General features: G+C 39.5%; 1 protein-coding gene across 2 annotated transcripts in view; it reads left to right on the forward strand.

Annotated features, from left to right (window-relative positions):
- Positions 1 to 20,486, forward strand: part of abca12 (ATP-binding cassette, sub-family A (ABC1), member 12) — an 85,061-nt gene extending 64,575 nt beyond the window's left edge. For both annotated transcript variants that reach the window (XM_060877108.1, XM_060877109.1), the window contains exons 55-70: positions 1,287 to 1,374; positions 2,486 to 2,594; positions 4,566 to 4,620; positions 7,039 to 7,216; positions 7,651 to 7,766; positions 8,528 to 8,687; positions 9,059 to 9,312; positions 9,949 to 10,159; positions 11,154 to 11,263; positions 11,350 to 11,500; positions 16,228 to 16,362; positions 17,026 to 17,129; positions 17,655 to 17,747; positions 17,835 to 17,940; positions 18,778 to 18,915; positions 19,895 to 20,486. In XM_060877108.1, the coding sequence (XP_060733091.1) occupies positions 1,287 to 1,374; positions 2,486 to 2,594; positions 4,566 to 4,620; positions 7,039 to 7,216; positions 7,651 to 7,766; positions 8,528 to 8,687; positions 9,059 to 9,312; positions 9,949 to 10,159; positions 11,154 to 11,263; positions 11,350 to 11,500; positions 16,228 to 16,362; positions 17,026 to 17,129; positions 17,655 to 17,747; positions 17,835 to 17,940; positions 18,778 to 18,915; positions 19,895 to 19,990 (2,104 nt within the window). In that variant the 3' untranslated portion in view covers positions 19,991 to 20,486. The remainder of the gene's footprint in view (positions 1 to 1,286; positions 1,375 to 2,485; positions 2,595 to 4,565; positions 4,621 to 7,038; positions 7,217 to 7,650; positions 7,767 to 8,527; positions 8,688 to 9,058; positions 9,313 to 9,948; positions 10,160 to 11,153; positions 11,264 to 11,349; positions 11,501 to 16,227; positions 16,363 to 17,025; positions 17,130 to 17,654; positions 17,748 to 17,834; positions 17,941 to 18,777; positions 18,916 to 19,894) is intronic.
- The last annotated feature ends 843 nt before the right edge of the window (positions 20,487 to 21,329 follow it).

Raw genomic sequence — 21,329 nt, forward strand, 5'->3', positions numbered from 1 at the left:
TTATCATGCTATATGTTATGACACCTATATAAGCCCTTTATGAGAACTGCCATAAACCTAAATTAAATTAAATTGAAATTTGTACAGACTAATTTCAGCTGGAATAAAGACGATATAACATCATAACATATTATTTATGTGACCACATTTATGGTTGACAAGGCTAACCTGTAGAGTGATAGAGCATTAGAGCAACTTATGTCATGTTATGACAGCTCATGACACAATATGAGTTGACTGTCATTACTGTCAAGCAATATCAGATTCAAATGTTAAAAGCAAATGTAAAATACCTCTAATATTACTGGACATACATAGCAACTCATAACAACTTATGATGCCAGTGATGAGGTGTCATGACTATCCTTTTATCTTAGAGTAACTTGTTAAAAATTTATGATAATAATGTTAAAACTAACTCATCACCGGCTAGTCATTGCAACTCATGACGCCTTATAACATGTTTATAACACATCTTGGTTGTTGCCATGACTGCCTAGTGGGGTAATCACATGTTAAAAACTTTTTTAATGGAACTATGGCTCATATTATTGGGGAAGCCTTGGCAACTAATTATATTCACTGTATGTCATAAACATGTCATAAGCTCTCATGGTGTCAAACATTATGGAAGACGTTGTGAAAGCTACAGTTTCAATGCTGGTAATAGGACACTCATGTCATGTTATGACACTCTCCGGACTGACTTATGTTATAGAGCATTATAACAACAGAACACTTCTGATAGAGTAAGAAATGGTAACATGTCTCATATCATTGAACATTCATGGCAACTCATGACATCTTATGACATGTTTATGACAGTCTTATGATGCAGGATCTGAAGTGAGGCGAAAAAGAACGAAATGCGATTACAGAGTAAAAACTCAATGAACGTTAATTGCGCACTGCAGTTATCGGGATTAGATCCTGAATTAACGAAAGGAAACTCTCTGCTGATTTCTCGTCTTGCTGCTGGTGCTCTGACCTTTTGGCTTCTCCTGTGATGCGGAAAGAGCTGGAATTTGCTGGGTGTATGGAAATTCATTATTATGCACAAAAACAGTTATAAGTCATACATTATTCATGTGGCATAAAAAGTGCAGGGAGAATAGAAAAGACTAATCACAAACGCATCGTAGGACCCAGAGGAGAAAACACCAGTGAGTAAGGCGTCTAATTAATGGGAAATCAATGTGCAAAAGTGCACACTGTAGTGACCTGACCTCTTTAATCACAAAGGAGTAAACGACTGAGTGTGTGTGTGTGTGTGTGTGTGTCTTTAGGTACGGAGGCTGGTCCTTTGGGAACCCCCTTCCCAGCAGTCTCAAAATGGACATTTTGGAAGTGCCCAAAAACAGGACATTAACAAAGGTAATAAATCACAGAAACAATCGCTTATACAGTACAAGAGCATTCGAAGGAGCATCATGGCCATCGATTAATACAGACATGTTTACAGTACAGAGCTCTTAGATTCACCACATTAAAGGCAGTTATTTAAAATATTTTAGTTAAAAGTCCTCATTTGATTGGATTCACATTTTTTTATTTATTAATATTAATAAAAACAATTTTTTTAAATTTGGCTCAGCAATTTCTTATCAAAATGTGATTAATGTAGCTGCGTGCTTTTTTTTTCTTTCTTTTTTTTTTTTTTTTTTGGCAAAAACATCATTAATCAAATGAGTTCAACCGATCATGCAGGATGGATTATGTCTTTAAATAATAGCTTGCATTAGTGAAATAACTGGCAGGAGATGCAACATCCAGAGACGTGTATTTTGTTTTTGTTTCATAAGATTGAAATTTTGATTTTGTTTCATTGTCTTACTTTATTTACTTTATTTACTTTAACTAAATAATTGAATTATTTTTGAGTATTTTTTATTGATTTTCTTTTCTTTTTTTATTTTAAGCTTAATTCTGTTTAATTTGATTTATTTACTGAATTACTGACTTTTTAGTTCTATTATTTTGAATAATAATTTCTTTACTTCTTGTATTCCTTTTGTTTTGCAATAATAATAATACAAATTATTCGTTTTTTATCAAATTTTTATTTAAGAATTTTTTGAACTGCAGCCCCTGCTGTATAACATGGCTCTGTAACGTAGTAGTTGGAGGAAATCTACCCTCTTCCTCATTCACGAGGGAATTACCCAGAGAGCATGAATGTTGAATACAGTTATTCACAGCCTGGAACCCAAGGGGCATCCCTTATTGCCCTGTCAATCACAGTGAGACTAACTAATCCTAGGTGTCGGTGAGGTTGTGTATGTGAAAGAGGGCAGAAAGCGCTTTCCTCAGTGTTTGTTACGTTGCCCTGTGATGCCCCAGGAGCAGCAGTTTAACAAGTTTCTGTGCTTGGCTTGGCTTCATGTGACTTGTAGGCAGCACATATTAGTACATATATTTTGAGAATTGAGAGAAAGTACTAGCGTGAGTGTGGTTAGTGTTCTAAGAGCTGTTATTACCCCTGAAGGTGTGGTATAACCCTGAAGGCCATCACACGATGCCGGCTTACCTCAATAGCCTCAACAACTTCATCCTGCGCTCCCAAATCCCAGCAAGCAAACAGCCAGAGCAGTACGGTGAGTCTTATAACACATGCATTATAACACACGCATTATAATACATTCACCGTAGTGTATACACACACACACACACACACACACACACACACACACACACACACACTACTGTATAACACATGCTTTGTTTTCTTTTAAAGCCAATTTAAAATACTGGCATCCCTGACTCTGCTTCGGTGCCAATTATGACGAAAAGTAAAAGTATTGGCACCCTGACTGTATTTGGGTGCCACTTTGTATTCGGGTGTCATACATATAAGTTTGATGCTCTCAGTTAAAATACTGCCAGTGAAAATATCTGCACCTTGGCTGTACTGTATACGGGTGCCATATATTTATGAAATAAATTTTCTCTGTATTTTTATAAATAAATAAAATATTGGCACTCGTGTCTGTATTTAGGTGCCACACAACTACTCCAAGTTTTTACTAAAAATTAAGTACCGGCACCCTTCACTGTGTTTACGTGACACGTAGGCATTAAATAAAAGATTGTTGCACTACAGTTTCAATATCATTAATCAAATGTACAAAGGTTTTCTAAACAATAAAAGTATTGGCACCCTTCACCGCATTTGGGTGCCAAGTAAATTGTTGCTGCACAATGTTTTAACTAAAAAAAATGAAACATATTGGCACACAGTCATGGCCATAAATTCCCCTTCTGTATTGTAACCAAAGATTAACGTAGAACATTAATGTAGAGCATTTGCTTGCTAACAATTAAAGTACTGAATGGATTTGTGACATATTGACACCATAAAAGTTTGTTACTCAGTAAAGTATTGGCATCCACTCAAACAACATGTAAAAATGTCCTTTCCTGTGTTTTGACTATTGTAAAATGTATTGGCACCCTTCAGCTTGGGTTACTTCTGGTCTTTTGAACAAACTGTTGTTATTTAATTTTTTACGGAGTATAACTACACCTAGAGGGGCACGGTGGCTTAGTGGTTAGCACGTTCGCCTCACACCTCCAGGGTCGGGGTTCGATTCCCGCCTCCGCCTTGTGTGTGTGGAGTTTGCATGTTCTCCCCGTGCCTCGGGGGTTTCCTCCGGGTACTCCGGTTTCCTCCCCCGGTCCAAAGACATGCATGGTAGGTTGATTGGCATCTCTGGAAAATTGTCCGTAGTGTGTGAGTGCGTGAGTGAATGAGTGTGTGTGTGTGCCCTGTGATGGGTTGGCACACCGTCCAGGCTGTATCCTGCCTTGATGCCCGATGACGCCTGAGATAGGCACAGGCTCCCCGTGACCCGAGGTAGTTCGGATAAGCGGTAGAAGATGAATGAACGAATAACTACACCTTTTAACCTCAGACTAGTATTTCTACAGGAAATAGTGTAGCGTAGTCCTGACTTTTTGAGCGGAGTGGTGCTGCAGCACTATATAGTACATTTCTATATGTTTTAATTATTCATGAATACAAGTCTAGTGTTCTTGTAGTGGCCAAAGTAATGACTTAAATTACTTCTTAAAATCTTCTAGGGTTATTTGATATTTCAATGTTAACTAGATGGGAGTTGCTCAGCATTTCTGGCTTGCACTTCTGTTGTGCTAAGCCAGGGGGCAGTGTTTATCTTCTATCCCTGTCAGGATGCAGTGCAGTGTCAGGAATTATAATTAGTGGTGCTGAGAGCCAGGTTGAAGTGAATAAAGCAGGACAGAGGCTCCAGCCTTTTATTTCAGCAGCAGTAGCAGACTGGGCCAGTGGCTGAGATTCACTGTCTGCCTGTAGGCAAGATTAATGCAGACCCAGCAGTCAATAAGGGAAAAGGGAGATGCAATCATTCAAATGTAGCCAGTGGACTCACTCAGGCCTGAAAACAGGGCATAAATCCAGCAAGGGTTCATCAGGGCAGCCGCCCTGCTCGCTCGTGACGTGGCTCAGGCCACCGTTGTGTGAATGTGAATTGGGCAAGCATTTAATCCTAATCCTCTTTCTCTCTCTTTTTTTTCTTCCTTGTATGCAGCAATCTCTGTATCCAGTCATCCCTACCCTGGACAGGTGGAAGAAGAAGATGCCTTGTAAGCATGTAGCTCATTCTTCTTTTGGTCAAACGTGATTTTGCGTACACATGGCAGATCATTTCAGTGAAGCAAACGTAAACAGCGTCATGTTAGGACATTCGCATTCGACTCAAGCACTCGCAGTAATGAAATTTGACTGCTGTATTTACTCCTCTTTCATCGTATTAAATGGCTCTGCTTTCAGCTCGGTTTATCGATTACCGGCCCGTCTAATATCTGCGTCCTCTCAAGGTGGTTTAGAGGTTCCTTCATGCGACGTAACACACACACACACACACACACACACACACACACACACACACACACACTGTGCTTTTCAGAGTTTCATCAAAAAGCCAATTTTGGAAATGTGAGCCGAATTATTTTAGAGTCTGCACACCTGCCAACATTTATGCAGATGTTTTAACCTTCATACTATGCTACTGGGACCTACAACTCTTTTTTTTTTTTTTTTTTTTACATCTATCTCAGGGATGATTGACAGCTGAAAGCTGTGTATGTCTTTTTGTGAACTCTCCAAAATTAACTGATATGCTGGAAGCCCCGCCCCCTTTTCGTATTTTTCATCAGCGATCGCATGTCTCGGATTTCCTGCTTGAGAGATGAGATGACGTCACTGACGTATCGCTCTCGCTTTCTGTCACGGTCAACAGAGAATATTTTCAGTTGTCTGAATTTATCACTATATAATTTGCTTTGGCTAACGTTAGACATCGTTATATTTCAGTTTCACTGAAGAATTTGGTCTAAAAATAGTCAAAACAACAACAACAACAACAGCAAAGCCTAAAATGAGGTTTCAGATATAACACTTGAACACAATAATGATGAAAACTACAACGTGATTAATGTTTATACAGCGTGGTCAAGCTTGTTGCTATAGAAACTGGAGTGAGTAGATATACTGTGTAGATATACTGGGGTTTGTGATAACCATTGAATACTTCAGGATAATAAAAAGTTTAAATTATTTATTTATAATATAGATTATTTATTTATTTATTTATTTATTTGTTTTCTAATTTTAATATAGAGTTTTTGCTCAATGTGTTATAAATTATTATACATACAACTTTATTTTAAGCATCAAAACCTGTATCCTTTCTTTCTTTCTTTCTTTCTTTCTTTCTTTCTTTCTTTCTTTCTTTCTTTCTTTCTTTCTTTCTTTCTTTCTTTCTTTCTTTCTTTCTTTCTTTCTTTCTTTCTTTCTTTCTTTCTTTCTTTTTCTTTCTTTCTTTCTTTCTTTCTTTCTTTCTTTCTTTCTTTCTTTCTTTCTTTCTTTCTTTCTTCCTTTCTAAACCGATGCTGTAAAAGAAGCTTTCTCATTTCTATAACCTCATTATCATTTATATCATTTCATCCCATCAGGGAAATCCTGAGTCATTTTATAAACAGACCCTTGTTTTTCCTCCGTCTTTTTTTTCACCCATTGCTGTTTGCTCTTACAAACCCCGCTCACATTAGCGCAGAAGGTTCACCTCCGCTGTGTGGAGGCCGCTCGTGCTCTTTAGATCGATTTTCTCATTTGTTCTGGACTCTCGTCGTGCCTGGCCTTTGGCCGTGTTCTTGCCCTCGTGGAAGAGTAATAGTGAGAAGCAAGGCCAGAGGGAGGAAGTACAGCTGAGGGGAGCTGTGTTAAAAACCCCAGAGCGAGTGATCGGGACTTGTGTAAAAGTCAGAGACATGTTGAGCCAGAACTTTGCAGAAGGTTCACATGCATCTCAAAAATATCCAGCACACATATTTGAAGAAATATCTTGACGGTCTAGAAGATTTGAAAAGACAGGTTTTGTTTTTTTGCGCCTACATTTAAGCTCTAAGACTTTTTACTATGATTTTAATTAATTAATTTATTTATTTTTGGTGTTTTTTCCTGTCACCCTGTGTACAAGACATACTGTACAAACTGCCTGGCCAGAGAGAGAGAGAGAGAGAGAGAGAGAGAGAGAGGGACACACACAGAGAGAGAGACAGAGAGACAGAGAGAGAGACAGAGAGAGAGAGAGAGAGACAGAGACAGAGACAGAGAGAGGAGAAGAGAGAGAGAGGAGAAGAGAGAGAGACGAGAAGAGAGAGAGCAGGAGAGAGGAGGAGAGAGGAGAAGAGAGAGAGATAGCAGGAGAGAGATAGAGAGAGAGAGAGAGAGAGAGAGAGAGAGAGAGAGAGAGATTGGGGCAGACAGACAGACAGACAGACAGACAGACAGACAGACAGATAGATAGAGAAAAAGAGAGGATATATATCTGGGTCACGGCACCAAGATAAGAACTTAATAAGACACGTTAAGAATTGTGTATATGCGATCGTATCGTAAGCCTGATTATTTCTGGTTTATTATCTCGTATCTTCTGCTGTCTAAATTTTTTCTCGTGTCCTACCATCTTGTCCATTAAAGACGTTCTCTGCATTTCTTAGGGTTCGTAACTTGGTCAATGTCCTGGTGGCAATGTGTGTCCTCACCGGCTTCTCCATCATGACAGCCAGCTTTGTCATCTACGAAGTTCAGGAGCATCACAGCGGCTCTAAGATGCTGCAGCACATATCAGGAATCAGTGAAACTTTCTACTGGATCATTAACTTCTTCTACGATATGGTACGAGACAGAAACGAGACAGAAACGAGACAGAAACACACACAGTCAGAGGAAAAGTTTCCACAAGATTAGTAATAATAATTAGTAATATTTTATATATATATATATATATATATATATATATATATATATATATATATATATATATATATATATATATATATAAAATTTGCTGTAAATAATTAAATAATGAAAATAAAGAGAAATATAATAAATAAATAAAATACAACAAAATAAAAGTATTAGCTTTAGCTTAAATACACGAATAAAATACACAAAGTTCTCACACTGACACCAGGTTGTAACACAACCCTGTTATTGAACTCTCTCTTTCTCTCTGTCTCTCTCTCCCTCTCTCTCTCTTTCTCTCACTCTCTCTTTCTCTCTCTCTCTCTCACTCTCTCTCTCTCTCTCTCTCTCTCTCTCTCTCTCAGGCCCTCTACATGGTTCCTGTGACACTCTCCATCATCGTGATTGCAGCGTTCCAGCTTCCTGCCTTCACGGACAGACTCAACCTGGGAGCCGTCTCACTGCTGCTCGTGCTCTTTGGGTCAGGATTAAAGCGCAACACCTTTATTATGAATTTATTATACAGTATCTAGTGTTAATAAGAGATGTAATGAACACACACACGCACACACACACACGACCGTTAGATACCGCAGTCATTACATACACCTTGTTATTCAGCCAAAAAACTTTTTGTTCTTTTTTTTGAGGAAAACTACTGACATCATTCTAGTGTGGATTATTCGAGAAGACGCTGATCATTGTTCTGGATTTTTTCCACACTGAATTATTATTTTTTTCAGTTATTGTTTACAATTCTTCACGGATCAGAGGTTGTTGATGGACGTTTATTGTTTTTGTCAAAGAAATTAACACTGACGCTCCGAAGACGTGATTTTATTTTTTCACTCCATCACTCTGCTAATTGCACTGAGAACAATTTAAACCCAGAGCTGCTGAATAACGTCAGCTGAGCATCCTCACATCTATGTGGAAATCACACACACACACACACACACACACACACACACACACACACACAGATAAACACAGCTCTCTTCTTTCCTCTATCCTTTACCACCCCAATCACCGAGAGTAATGAATAAAAAAAGGAGATTGTTCTAAAAAAGCCAGAAAAGAGCTTTGCCATGGAAAGAGCTGATGAAGTCGTTTATCTTCTGCGTCTCTCAGCTTGCCTCCTAAACGTTTTCCCTTCTTTACTTACTACTTTTCTCTCCTTTTTTCAGACACCATTGCTGATGCTGCTGTTCTTTTTTTTTTCTCTCCTTGGTTCTTTTACAGATTTGCCAGCTTCCCCTGGATGTACCTCATATCAACCTTGTTCAAAGACGCAGAGATGGCCTTCATCAGCTACGTGTGCGCTAACCTCTTCATCAGCATGAACACCATCATCTCTACAGCCATCGTCTACTTCCTGGGACAAGCTAACCAGAGCAACGAGGTAAGGACAAAGCTGAGGTCTGGTTAAGTGCCGCATAATCCTGATAAGATTAAAAATCCATCCTAAAATATCAGCATATAGAGCAGGATTAGTTACTATAATTAATTTATTTATTTATTTTTTGATAGTTAGTTGATAAACTGTAATAAATACAATGTGTGATAAATTTAAATATCTCTTGTTTGATAAAGTGCCGAGTTCATGAGGGTCAAAGAAAGAGCTTTATTAATAAATGTTGCTAATAAAGTGAAGGATTGCTGGGAATTCTGTATTGTTCATAAAAGTGGTGGTTGGTAGGTGCCAATATTTATGCTCAGGTGTAGTTAGGTGTTAGTGTTAATGATCAGCATGTTTGTTTTTTCTCCACACAGCACATCCAGGTGGTGTACCGCACCCTCAGCAAAATATTCCTGGTGTTCCCTCAGTTCAGCTTTGGGAACGGGCTGATGGAGCTGGCACGTGTGGACCTGCAGGTCCAGATCCTCAGCACATATGGCGTGGACGCCTATAAGAACCCATTCAGCATGGACGTCCTGGGATGGATGTTGATCTCACTGTTCCTGCAGGGCTTCATCTGCTTCAGTCTGCGGCTTCTGATGAACAAGTCGCTGTTCCGCAAAGTCGGGTGAGAAGCAGGGCAGAGACTGGTGGAAGAACTGATGAAAATAATTGAAAGCAAAAAAACTGACAACAACGAGTGATGGTAGAGAGTTTGATTTAGTCTGAACGTGAAGTAAGGGTGCTGATTGGATACCATTGATGACATCATTGACAAAATGTCAGTTCTAGGAACACCCATTAGGACATCATGGCAGCTCCTGTACTGACATCATCAGGACGTCAACCTCATTATGTCGAATGCACTTGATTACGTGATCACAACATGATCATGACATCATGATCATTATCTCATCCTCCTTAATGCCCCTTATGACATCATCAGAATGACATGCCCATTAAGTCAAATGCACCTCATGACATCATCAGGACATCATGCTCATTAACTCACAAATTAATTTTTTATATTTAATTGACAATTTTCTAACATATCTATAACATATCATTTATTTGACATCTTTTTTGTTATTTTTTTATGTATTTGCATATTTAAAAAGAATTCACTGACTTTTTTTTTTTTATAAATAACTAATTAGCGTTTTGACGCTAATACTTTGTGAGCTTTACGTGAATCCATGTTCAGTGTCAGTGAAAGGTCTCCTGTTCTGCTTCCCATGTTGACGCCTTGTCTGTCTCACATAAGGCGGTTGTGGACACGGCGGCAGTCGGTGCCTCAGACAGGACGTCGGGTCGAGGACGCGGATGAGGACGTGTTGGCTGAACGCCAGCGTGTGGACAGCGGAGCCGCCAGTTCAGATCTGCTGCAGGTCAGTCGGCTCAGCAAGGTGTACCGACATCTGAACCGCCGTGTGCAGGCCGTCAACAAGCTGTCCTTCGGCATCCCAGCGGGAGAGGTCAGTGCTCAGCTGCTTTTACAATCCTCACACTGTTCATACCTGGTTATAAACCATTTATAAACTACACTCATTGACTCTTACACAAACACCTTCAGAAATAAAGACTTCTTCTGTCATAATCAGGTTCTCTAGCTAATTTTCTTGACTTTGCTTGCATAAAGTTTATAACAATATAATAACTCATTTATTAATCTTTTATAAAAGGTTTATAAAGCAAGCGCTATTTAATCCTTATTCAAAGTAATAAATTACTATTTTAGTTCAGAAAGTAGTGCATTTATTCGCTAAGGTGTAATTAATCATATTAAATCAATATGATTAATTACCCCATTAAGGACATTTTTATGAAGAATAAAAGAAAAATAAAGAAAAAAGCTGATATGCGTTATAACAAGATCCTAAGAACAAACAGCTTATTCATTTTCTATGAGTGTCTTATGAACACGTTATATGGTTATTTATAATTGGTTGTATATGAGTTAATAATCATCAATGAAAGTTCTGTGCAAAAGTAAATCCAGGTTTTAATACTCATTAAATAAATAATGCTTCATCAATTAATGGCATATAAGCATGTTATAAACTTAACGATGTTATTTTGTCACAGTTTATATATGGTATATTAGTTATGTATACAACTGTGTAATCATGTAATAAGAAGATATTAAAAGCTGAAGTTATAGTAATTGAGTCACAAATTATATTGTATTTGACAATAGTATTAATAATAGCCTAAAAATAATAAAGAAATAATTGTATTAATGGCTTATAAACATGTTATAAAGCAATGGCCTTATTAAATCACCATAATTTTTGTAGGTATGTTACTTATTATGAACTAATAGAGGACAAATATAACTAATTTTAATATTTAATGAATGAATAAAAAAATTAATAAATTAATAAATAAAGCTAATGATGGCTCATAAATGTGTTATAAACTTATCCCATTATTAAAACAAACTTTTTCTCGAAATGTTCTCTATTTCAGTGCTTTGGATTGCTGGGAGTCAACGGAGCAGGAAAGACAACCACGTTTAAGATGCTAACCGGAGACATCAGTCCAAGTCATGGCTCAGCGCAAGTGCTCGACTGGGATGGGTAATTTGTTCACTCCTTCATTTTCCAGACTCAAGCTCCTAGTACCTTTTGTTTGTTTTATTTCTGATGTGCACGCTATGTTTCAGGAAAATGGTGGACATCATGGACTGCAGGACGGAGGGGATTAATATCGGTTACTGCCCGCAAGTGGACGCTCTGGATAACCTGCTGACAGGAGAAGAGCATCTGTACTACTATGCTCGCATCAGGGGTATCTGCAAGAGAGAGATCGATCAGGTGGGAAAGAGTCTTTATGCTAATGCTAGCTTACTCATACAGCACACCACCAGACACATTCCTCTTCTGCTCTTCTACTTCAGTTAATTATTTCCCAGTGCACTCTAATCAACTTTCCTTCATTACTCATGAGTGTGTAGGACCTACAACCGTAGGTTTGACTGTTTCAGTAAAAACAACAGTGTTTTTTTTTTTTTTGAGAAGGTTGGGTGGGCCTGCTCCGCCAGGTTGTTGCTATCAATTTAAGCAAAGTCTGGATAGATGAATAATCTTCTAGTTTAACCTTTGAAGCTGAAATCAACTCAACACTTCAGTTTCTCATTAGCACATCTGAGTTAAAACACAACACTAAACCCTAGCAAACAACTGGGATACCATAGCAATTACCTAGCAACCATAAAAAATACTCTACCAACAACTTAGCAACACCCTTCCAACCTGCCAGAACCCTGTAGCAACCAGCTATCAACATCTTAAAAACCAATTGCAATACTATGGTTAACACATAGCATCACCTTAGAAAGCACCTAAACTACTATAGCAACTATGTGAAAACTATAGCAACCAGCTAGTAACACCATAACAACCAACTGGAATGCATGGGATATGTCATCAGAAATTCCTTTCTGGTTGAGGTCAGTGTTGAGATCAGAATGGAGGTCAGTGTGGAGGTCCATGAAGGTCAGTGCAGAGGTCAGTGTTGAGGTCAGTGTGCAGGGGTCAGTGTGGAGGTCCATGATGTGCAATGTAGAGGTCAGTGTGAAGAGGTCAGTGTAGAAGTCAATGTGAGATAAATGATGTTCAGTGTAGAGGTCAGTGTAGAGGTCAGTGTTGAGGTCAGTGTGAAGAGGTCAGTGTAGAGGTCAGTGCGGAGATCCATGATGTTCAGTCTAGAGGTCAGTGTAGAGGTCAGTTTGGAGGTCAATGTGAGATAAATGATGTTCAGTGTAGAGGTCAGTGTTGAGGTCAGTGTGAAGAGGTCAGTGCGGAGATCCATATTGTTCAGTGTAGAGGTCAGTGTAGAGGTCAGTTTGGAGGTCAATGTGAGATAAATGATGTTCAGTGTAGAGGTTAGTTTGGATGTCCATGATATGCGACGTGAAGGTCAGTGTGGAGGTCAGTGTAAAGGTCAGTGTAGAGGTCAGTGTAGATGTCCATGATGTGCAGTGTGGAGGTCAGTTTGGAGGTCAGTGTGAGATAAATGATGTTTAGTGTAGAGGTCAGTGTAGAGGTCAGTGTGGAGGACCATGAGGTTCAGTGTGGAGGTCCATTATGTTCAGTGTAGAGGTGAGTGTGGACATCCATGATGTGCAGTGTAGAGGTCAGTGTAGTGGTCAGTGTGGAGGTCAGTGTAGAGGTCAGTTTGGAAGTCAGTGTGGAGGTCCATGATGTTCCATGTGTTGGTCAGTGTAGAGGTCAGTCTTGAAGTCAGTGTAGAGGTGAGTGTTGACATCCATGATGTGCAGTGTAGAGGTCAGTGTGGACGTCCATGATGTGCAGTGTGGAGGTCCCTAATGTGCAATGTAGATGTCAGTGCAGAGGTCAGTGTGGAGCTCAGTGTGGAGGTCCAGGACGTTTAGTGTGGAGGTCAGTGTGGATGTCCATGATGTTCAGTGTGGATGTCCATGATGTTCAGTGTCGAGGTCCAGGATGTTTAGTGTGGAGGTCAGTGTGGAGGTCCAGGATGTTTAGTGTGGAGGTCAGTGTGGAGGTCCAGGATGTTTAGTGTGGAGGTCAGTGTGGAGGTCCATGATGTTCAGTGTGGAGGTCAGTGTGGAGGTCCAGGATGTTTAGTGTGGAGGTCAGTGTGGAGGTCCAGGATGTTTAGTGTGGAGGTCAGTGTGGAGGTCCAGGATGTTTAGTGTGGAGGTCAGTGTGGAGGTCCAGGATGTTTAGTGTGGAGGTCAGTGTGGAGGTCCATGATGTTCAGTGTGGAGGTCAGTGTGGAGGTCCAGGATGTTTAGTGTGGAGGTCAGTGTGGAGGTCCATGATGTTCAGTGTGGAGGTCAGTGTGGAGGTCCAGGATGTTTAGTGTGGAGGTCAGTGTGGAGGTCCAGGATGTTTAGTGTGGAGGTCAGTGTGGAGGTCCAGGATGTTTAGTGTGGAGGTCAGTGTGGAGGTCCAGGATGTTTAGTGTGGAGGTCAGTGTGGAGGTCCAGGATGTTTAGTGTGGAGGTCAGTAGTTCCCTCCTGCATGTACAGAGAACAGGAATCCACTCTAGTTTTGGTGGCTTTGGTCTTGGTTTCTCACTGATGTGACTGAGAGCACTTAATGTTTCTCCATATTGATTAGCAATAAATTCTAATTATTTAATTGTTTATTGCCACAGTGGTAATTCAGCTGAAAAAAACCTCTGGCTTGGACTGCGGTGGTGAGATCTTCATTAGCTATTAGACAAGGATGTATTAAAAGACAAGGATTTATAAGGTCCTTTTCCTTACAGTGCTGAGGTCTGGTGCATCTGACTCCTATAAAACTCCAATAAAACTAAATCTGACCCCATCAAACAAATCTGACTCGGACAAAATCCAAATCTGACTCCTATACAACATATCTGGCTTCCAAAAATAACTAATCTGACACATAGACAAATACTAGTCCTTCAGAATGTCTTGATCATTATCTGAGTGCCTGAAATGTCCATTATGACATTACGGTCCACGATGACGTCATAGGAATGTGAGCTCCTGAAATGTCTATTATGACATCATCATATGAGCTGATGTGATTCCCATTATAACATCTTTGGCACATTATTTCTCATTCTTTATGAAGACCATGAGCTCAAGTATTGAAAAACAGCCTTTTTTGTAAAGTACCGATGGTTAAATAAATAGACAGGACAACTTTCTGCTCCACACAATCTGTTCCTCGGTGCTCCCCGTATATTTCTGTTGATGGACGTCCCTTCTACTATTAGTCGTTTATTACAATGTTAAAAAACACGAGAGTTTCTCCAACACACTCAGCTCTGTAATAATTCTCATCTCTTTAATGCTGGAGGTAATGGCTCTTACTCTCGGAAGATTAATGGAAGTAATTTCAGTTCTTTTTTTTTTTTTACTTTTTCACACTGACCCGAGCCGAAGAGATTCATGGAGGTATAAGGAGCTGTGTTTCTGTCAACTTTATTCACCCCCAATCCGGACGTTATCGTTACGCAATTAAAGGATAGAATCATAGCTGATATGAAAGGAAAATTAAGCAGTCCTCTTTATTTTAAACCTGAGTCATTGTAAAAGCTCACAGGTCCTCACCATAGAGATGTTAAAATTCAACGTCTGGCTGTTTGGAGCTTTTGATGTAAGGAACCCAATTAATTACGACGCGTTCATCGGAACAGGCTTCGCTTCAACACACTTCAACTTCACCGCTGATGATTTAATTCGAACGCCGCTCATTACCGTGCTCACAGCGTTTGCGGTGTTAAACCGACTAGCGAAGCTTTTTTTCTTTTCTTTTCACGAGAATAATTAGTGCATCAATAATTAAAAGTAAAATACCTTAAAAAAGAAAGGTAGAAAAAGGTTGGTGGGTTTAAAAAGATGAAAATACTAGCGCTTCTTTTATCTGACTCAGAAGGTCCATCTCTAGATTACACGTTGCTTTAATTCTAGAAACAAAAATATCATGGAAATGTATTGGTATTGATGGGAAAGCTAATGAGTGTGTAGTCCATGCACTGTGGCTCTACGCGCTGAAGTCGGCTGCTAACATCATTACATTAATTAATCACTTTTAATGGCTTTCAGCTCAAGTCATTAGAACACACTGATGACCTGCATTGCTGGAAATGTATTATTAGAAATAGAGTGTTGAGAAAAAATGCTCATTTTCATTAGTAAATAGGAAAAAAAATAAAGTACTAGTGAATGTTCTGTTTAATATAAATATATAAAGGATATGACGGGTCATTTATTAATAGGATCGGGAATATTGTGATTACGAGATGAACACACATGAACTCTTTCACACTGTCATAATTATCACTAAGGACTGTTCTCTAAAGCCAGACTTTCCAAGGTGAGGAAAGTTCTAGTTCTTTACTTTCTTTCATTTAAGCATCAACAAAAAAATAAATAAATCCAAGCGAGTCATCTATAATTTTCCGACTAATCGACTCCAGGGGGCACGGTGGCTTAGTGGTTAGCACGTTCGCCTCACACCTCCAGGGTTGGGGGTTCGATTCCCACCTCCACCTTGTGTGTGTGGAGTTTGCATGTTCTCCCCGTGCCTCGGGGGTTTCCTCCGGGTACTCCGGTTTCCTCCCCGGTCCAAAGACATGCATGGTAGGTAGATTGGCATCTCTGGAAAATTGTCTGTAGTGTGTGTGTGAGTGAATGAGAGTGTGTGTGTGTGCCCTGTGATGGGTTGGCACTCCGTCCAGGGTGTATCCTGCCTTGATGCCCGATGACGCCTGAGATAGGCACAGGCTCCCCGTGACCCGAGGTAGTTTGGATAAGCGGTAGAGAATGAATGAATGAATGAATGAATGAATGAATGAATGATAATCGACTCCATTTCGTAGACATTCTTCAGAGCAGAAGGTTGTGGCAGAAATCTACATGGACGAGGCTTCACACTGACACTAAAACATAACGCTCTGAGAACTATTTTTGCTGTAATACTCCTTAGTTTTATCCTAAACCTTGTTTCTTGACAGGTTTTACTGTCAAACTGATGATATTCTGATCATTTAACAATAGTGAGATATTCTGTGTCTCAGGTGGTGAACTATCTCCTGAAGAAACTGGAGCTGAACTACCACAGACACATCATCAGCGAACGCTACAGCTGTGGAACACGCCGTAAACTCTCTACAGCCCTGGCTTTGATTGGACAGCCACAGATCCTGCTCCTGGTAACCATCTCCACCTTCATAGCTTCCTTCAAAACCTCCACCTCCCCGTACTCCACCTCTTCCTCTATATATTCTACCTTCAGCTCCTCCTAGTCCATCTCCATCTCCTCCACCTCATCCACAATCTCCATCTCCTCCACCACCCCTTTCTCCATTTCCATCCCCACCTCTTCCACCTCCATCTGCCCCACTCCTTCCACCTCTTCCACCATCTCCATTTCCTCCTTCATCTCCTCCATCTCTTCCTCCATTTCCATCTTCTGATCTTCAACCTTCACCCCCTCCCTTCCATCATCATTTCCTCCTCCTCTTTCTCCTCAATCTCCATTTCCTCCTGCTCCTCTACACTGTGATCATCCTTCTCAACTACAATCCCAATATCTGTTTTGCAGTTTTAAACCTTCACAGTTTATAATTACAGATTCTTCATTCTCCATCTGTTCATCTGCCAACACTTCTATCAGCTGCTGGTTTCAACCCACACTCTTTTATTTCAGCATTTAGCTCCTGATGGGTTTTATTACTACTCGTGATCTACTGTGGTGCTGATGATCGTACTTATGCTCACCTGCTTCATGTGCTTGGCCCCATTCCATCTCTCTCTCTCTCTCTCTCTCTCTCTCTCTCTCTCTCTCTCTCTCTCTCTTTCTCTTTCTCTCTCAGGATGAGCCAAGCTCTGGAATGGACCCTCGCTCCAAACGCAACCTCTGGAAGATCATCTCAGAGGAAGTGATGGGGAAATGTGCCGTGGTTCTCACATCCCACAGGTACAATACTTTTTTGTTTACAATGCATAACTCAACCAACCAACCAACTAGCCAACCAACCAACATACAAACAAACAAACAAACCAACTAAACAAACAAACAAGCAAGCAAACCAAGCAAACCAAACAAACAAACAAATTGGTCAGAATAAAAAAAGGCATTACAAAGTTATTATGGAATATTACACACAATCAGACGCCAAAGTTTGATCTTATAGACACCTGGATCCACTCGTTTCTTGTGTCAGTGAGATTCAGGTCAGTGGACTGTGATGGTCATGTCATAAGCTTTATTTTGTGGTCATGGAGCTATTTTGGTATGTTTTGGATGAAAGCTCAGAGCAGCTGGACCCTCTTGACAGAGACAGCCAGATTTCTTCTTCGAAGCTTTTCCAGGAGGAAAACAAGCCAAGTTGGGATCAGATTCTGGACTAGTTCTTTTATTTCTTCTTACACCAAACACCTTGATGCAGTCTGTGAGATTAAAAAGCATGAAATATGTTGTATTTTTGTGTGTGTGTTTCAGTATGGAGGAGTGTGAAGCTCTGTGCACTCGGCTTGCCATCATGGTCCAAGGCCAGTTCAGATGTTTAGGCTCCTTACAGCACATCAAGAACAGGTCAGCGATCTCCACTTCCTCTCTTCATCTATATCTATCTTATTGTTTCACCAGAGATTAACGATGACGATCTTTTCGTCTCGACAGGTTCGGAAGCGGCTTCACGGTGAAGATGTACCTGACCTCAGCTGCGTGCGATGTGGACTCCATCAGCACCTTCATGGAGCAGCATTTCCCAAGCACGTTCCTGAAGGTGAATCACTTCTTCATGTTTTTTGATAGAAACCAAAGAATCTGCTCTAGATTAGCAGCACAAACAATTAGAAACTGCCCAGTATTCACTTTCTAAGTCTTGGAACTTCAAGAGAGCAATAAAAATAGAAAAAATAATAACACAGAGTAAAATAAAAAAAAAAAAAAATTATTATGTATTGTGAGAATACTATAAAAACAAACCAAAAAACAACGTTTATTTGAATGAATGTATTTGCTTATTTATTCACCAGATAAATGATAATGAATAAAAAATATGTATTATTAGTAACATTTTTGCATTTATTTTATTTTACTTTATTTTATTTTATTCTATATTAATAATTTTTTTTACTGAACTGATCAATACATGTGCATATATTTCTACATTATATTTAATTTAATTTGCACTAAACATAATTATTCTTTTCCTGCTTTTTTCTTTTTTCCAACAATTTTACAACATTAAAATATTTTCAACGGCATATTAGCATAACCAACTGTTTTATTTCAATTTACATTCCATTTATTTGTTTATTTATTTATTTAATTTATTACTTTTCTTGGCAGAGAATTTTATTCAAAATGATGACGTCACAGATCCTCCATCATGCCTAAGTTAGCTAGGGGATTAGTTTCTTTTCTGCAGAAATGTTTTTGTGATTATTTGTAAGAAATGAGATGTTTGATGAACAGGAATCTCAGCGCACAGTATTTCTGTGAAACTGTAGCTGACATGATTTTAAACTGGTAGCTGTAGTTGAGCTGAGTTGAAGCGCCCCCATGTGGCTTTAGGTGGAACCGAGTAAGTGAATCTCTTTGTGTCGTGTTCCTACAGGACCATCACTCATCTATGGTGGAGTACCACGTTCCTCTAGCTCCTGGAGGTGTGGCTGACATTTTTGACCAGCTGGAGTCCAACAAGGCGGCGCTGAAGATCAAAAACTTTTCTGTCAGTCAGACCACACTGGATGAGGTGAGTGATGGAAGCTTGGGCTGTGTTACACCTGTCAATCATCACCTGTACCACCTATCCATCAATCCATCAAACTGAACACACCTCCTCACATACAGACTGTATCATTTTTACTCCTCTTCCTCATCCTCCTCATCTTTATTCCCCTCTACCTCTTTATCCACCCCCTCCTCCTCTTCCTCCTCCTCATTCTCATCTACCTCTTACTTCTCCTTTTTTCTTCTCTCCCTCTTCTTCTTTATCCTTCTCTTCTTTACCCACTTCATCCTTATCCTTTTCATCCTTCTCTTTCTCCTCCTTCCACTCCTCTTCATCATCCACCTTCTCCTCATTCACCTTCCCCTCTTCATGCTCCCCTCCTCCTCCTCCTCCTCCTGCAGCCCACACACACTCTACATACAGACACACACACATACATCCCTCTGTTCATCTCCTCTTCTGTATTCTGAGCAGCACCTTATCTATAAACTCACACACATGCACAGGCACGCACACGCACACACACACCACACACACACACACACACACACACACACACACACACACACACACACACACACACACACACTGCTCATAGGGATTCTGCAGGATAAATACAGGCTCTTAAATACTTACATAATAAAATACAGGCACATAATAAGTGCAGTAGTGATACAGTTGTAGTGCATTTCGTTGTTGTGAGACCACTAGGGGCGCCGTGCAGGATATCTTTTACGGACAGGATGTTTTTTTGCCCCGCCATAATTTTTTATTCGATAGCTTTGAAATGTAACAATAATAAAATATAAGGATGCAATTATCACCTCGTGTTCCTGAGCGCTGATATACTGGATAGAATCGAAAAGAAAAGCGAGTCATTTCGAAAAAATATACGATGTAGCCTCCTGTAGAGAAAGAAAACAGAGGACCGAAGGAGAAACCCAGCCAGAGTGAAACTGACAGACGAGTCTAACCTTTTTCTCTCGGCTTGTCTCTGCAGGTCTTCATTAACTTCGCTATGGGAAAGGTCGGCGGAGCGGCGCAGGACAACGACGAGACCTCAGATGTGGACGATACTGACAGTCAAATGCAGTGAAACGAATAACAATTAACTCCTAAAGACTCTATGTTTTGTGTTACTGTAATATTCTAGATATATTTAAATTAAAAAGTCATTATGTTATATTTTTTCATGGAATAATGAAGGATATAAGGCACCCTTTCAGGACTGACTAATTTATGTCGTAATGTACCTCCTCTCTTCGGAACTAATTAAACCTACATCTCTGATTTAATCGTCCGTTACCGCTATAGTTTTATAAAATCATCTATGCAAATCTTGTGCCATTAATATTCATTACAATGATAATACCAATGTCCAAGAGTTTTTACTTGCTCTGTATTCATAAAGATCTGTAACTGCATCATTGTAATATAGTTATTAAAAATACAGATATATAACTTTTAATGAAAAAAAGTGCATTGGACATGATTATGGTGCATTATGAGTTGTTAATATGCAGGACATAACAAATAACATTGACTCTGTACTGGGCATTATAACTCATTATAAACACTGAAACTTCTTACGATGTTTTGTTTCGTTTTTTGAACTAATCAGAACTTACAGATTAAATTGGGTCTAAATGAGCAACTGACAGGTTTATAGCATGTTTATAATCCTTTATGTCATATTTGCATTAAGATTACAGTAGGTTTTTTTTTAAGTCTCATTTTCTATGAAGGCCATGAATGTGATGGCCTACAGTATGAACACACTGATTGCATTTGACTTGCATTGTAAGTAGTGTTTATAACACATTATAATCACCAGATATTATTGTTTAAAATATATCTGGTGATTATAATGTGTTATAAACTACTTACAATGCAAGTCAAATGCAATCAGTGTGTTCATGCTGTAGGCCATCACATTCATGGCCTTCATAGAAAATGAGACTTAAAAAAAAACCCTATGCATTCCTTATGCATTATCATCTTTTCACATATTGCGTATTAAGAATTATTAACACAATTCTTAATACGCAATATGTGAAAAGATGATAATGCGCATGTCACAACCGGGAGGTGGAAGACGGAACCATACGCAGGATAACTTCAAATAAGTAGAGTTTAATAAATGATAATAATACATAAAACAGGACTAACAGACGAAAACTAAACAGGACAAAGGACGAGGGTACACCGACGAACACCGATGAACACCGACGAACACTGACGATACACTGACGAACACTGACGATACACTGACGAACACTGACGATACACTGACGAACACTGACGATACACTGACGAACACTGACGAACACTGACGATACACTGACGAACACTGACGATACACCGACGAACACCGATGAACACCGACGAACACCGACGATACACTGATGATACACTGACGAACACTGACGATACAC

The sequence above is a fragment of the Tachysurus vachellii genome, chromosome 8, assembly GCF_030014155.1.
Source record: "Tachysurus vachellii isolate PV-2020 chromosome 8, HZAU_Pvac_v1, whole genome shotgun sequence".
NCBI lineage: Eukaryota > Metazoa > Chordata > Actinopteri > Siluriformes > Bagridae > Tachysurus > Tachysurus vachellii.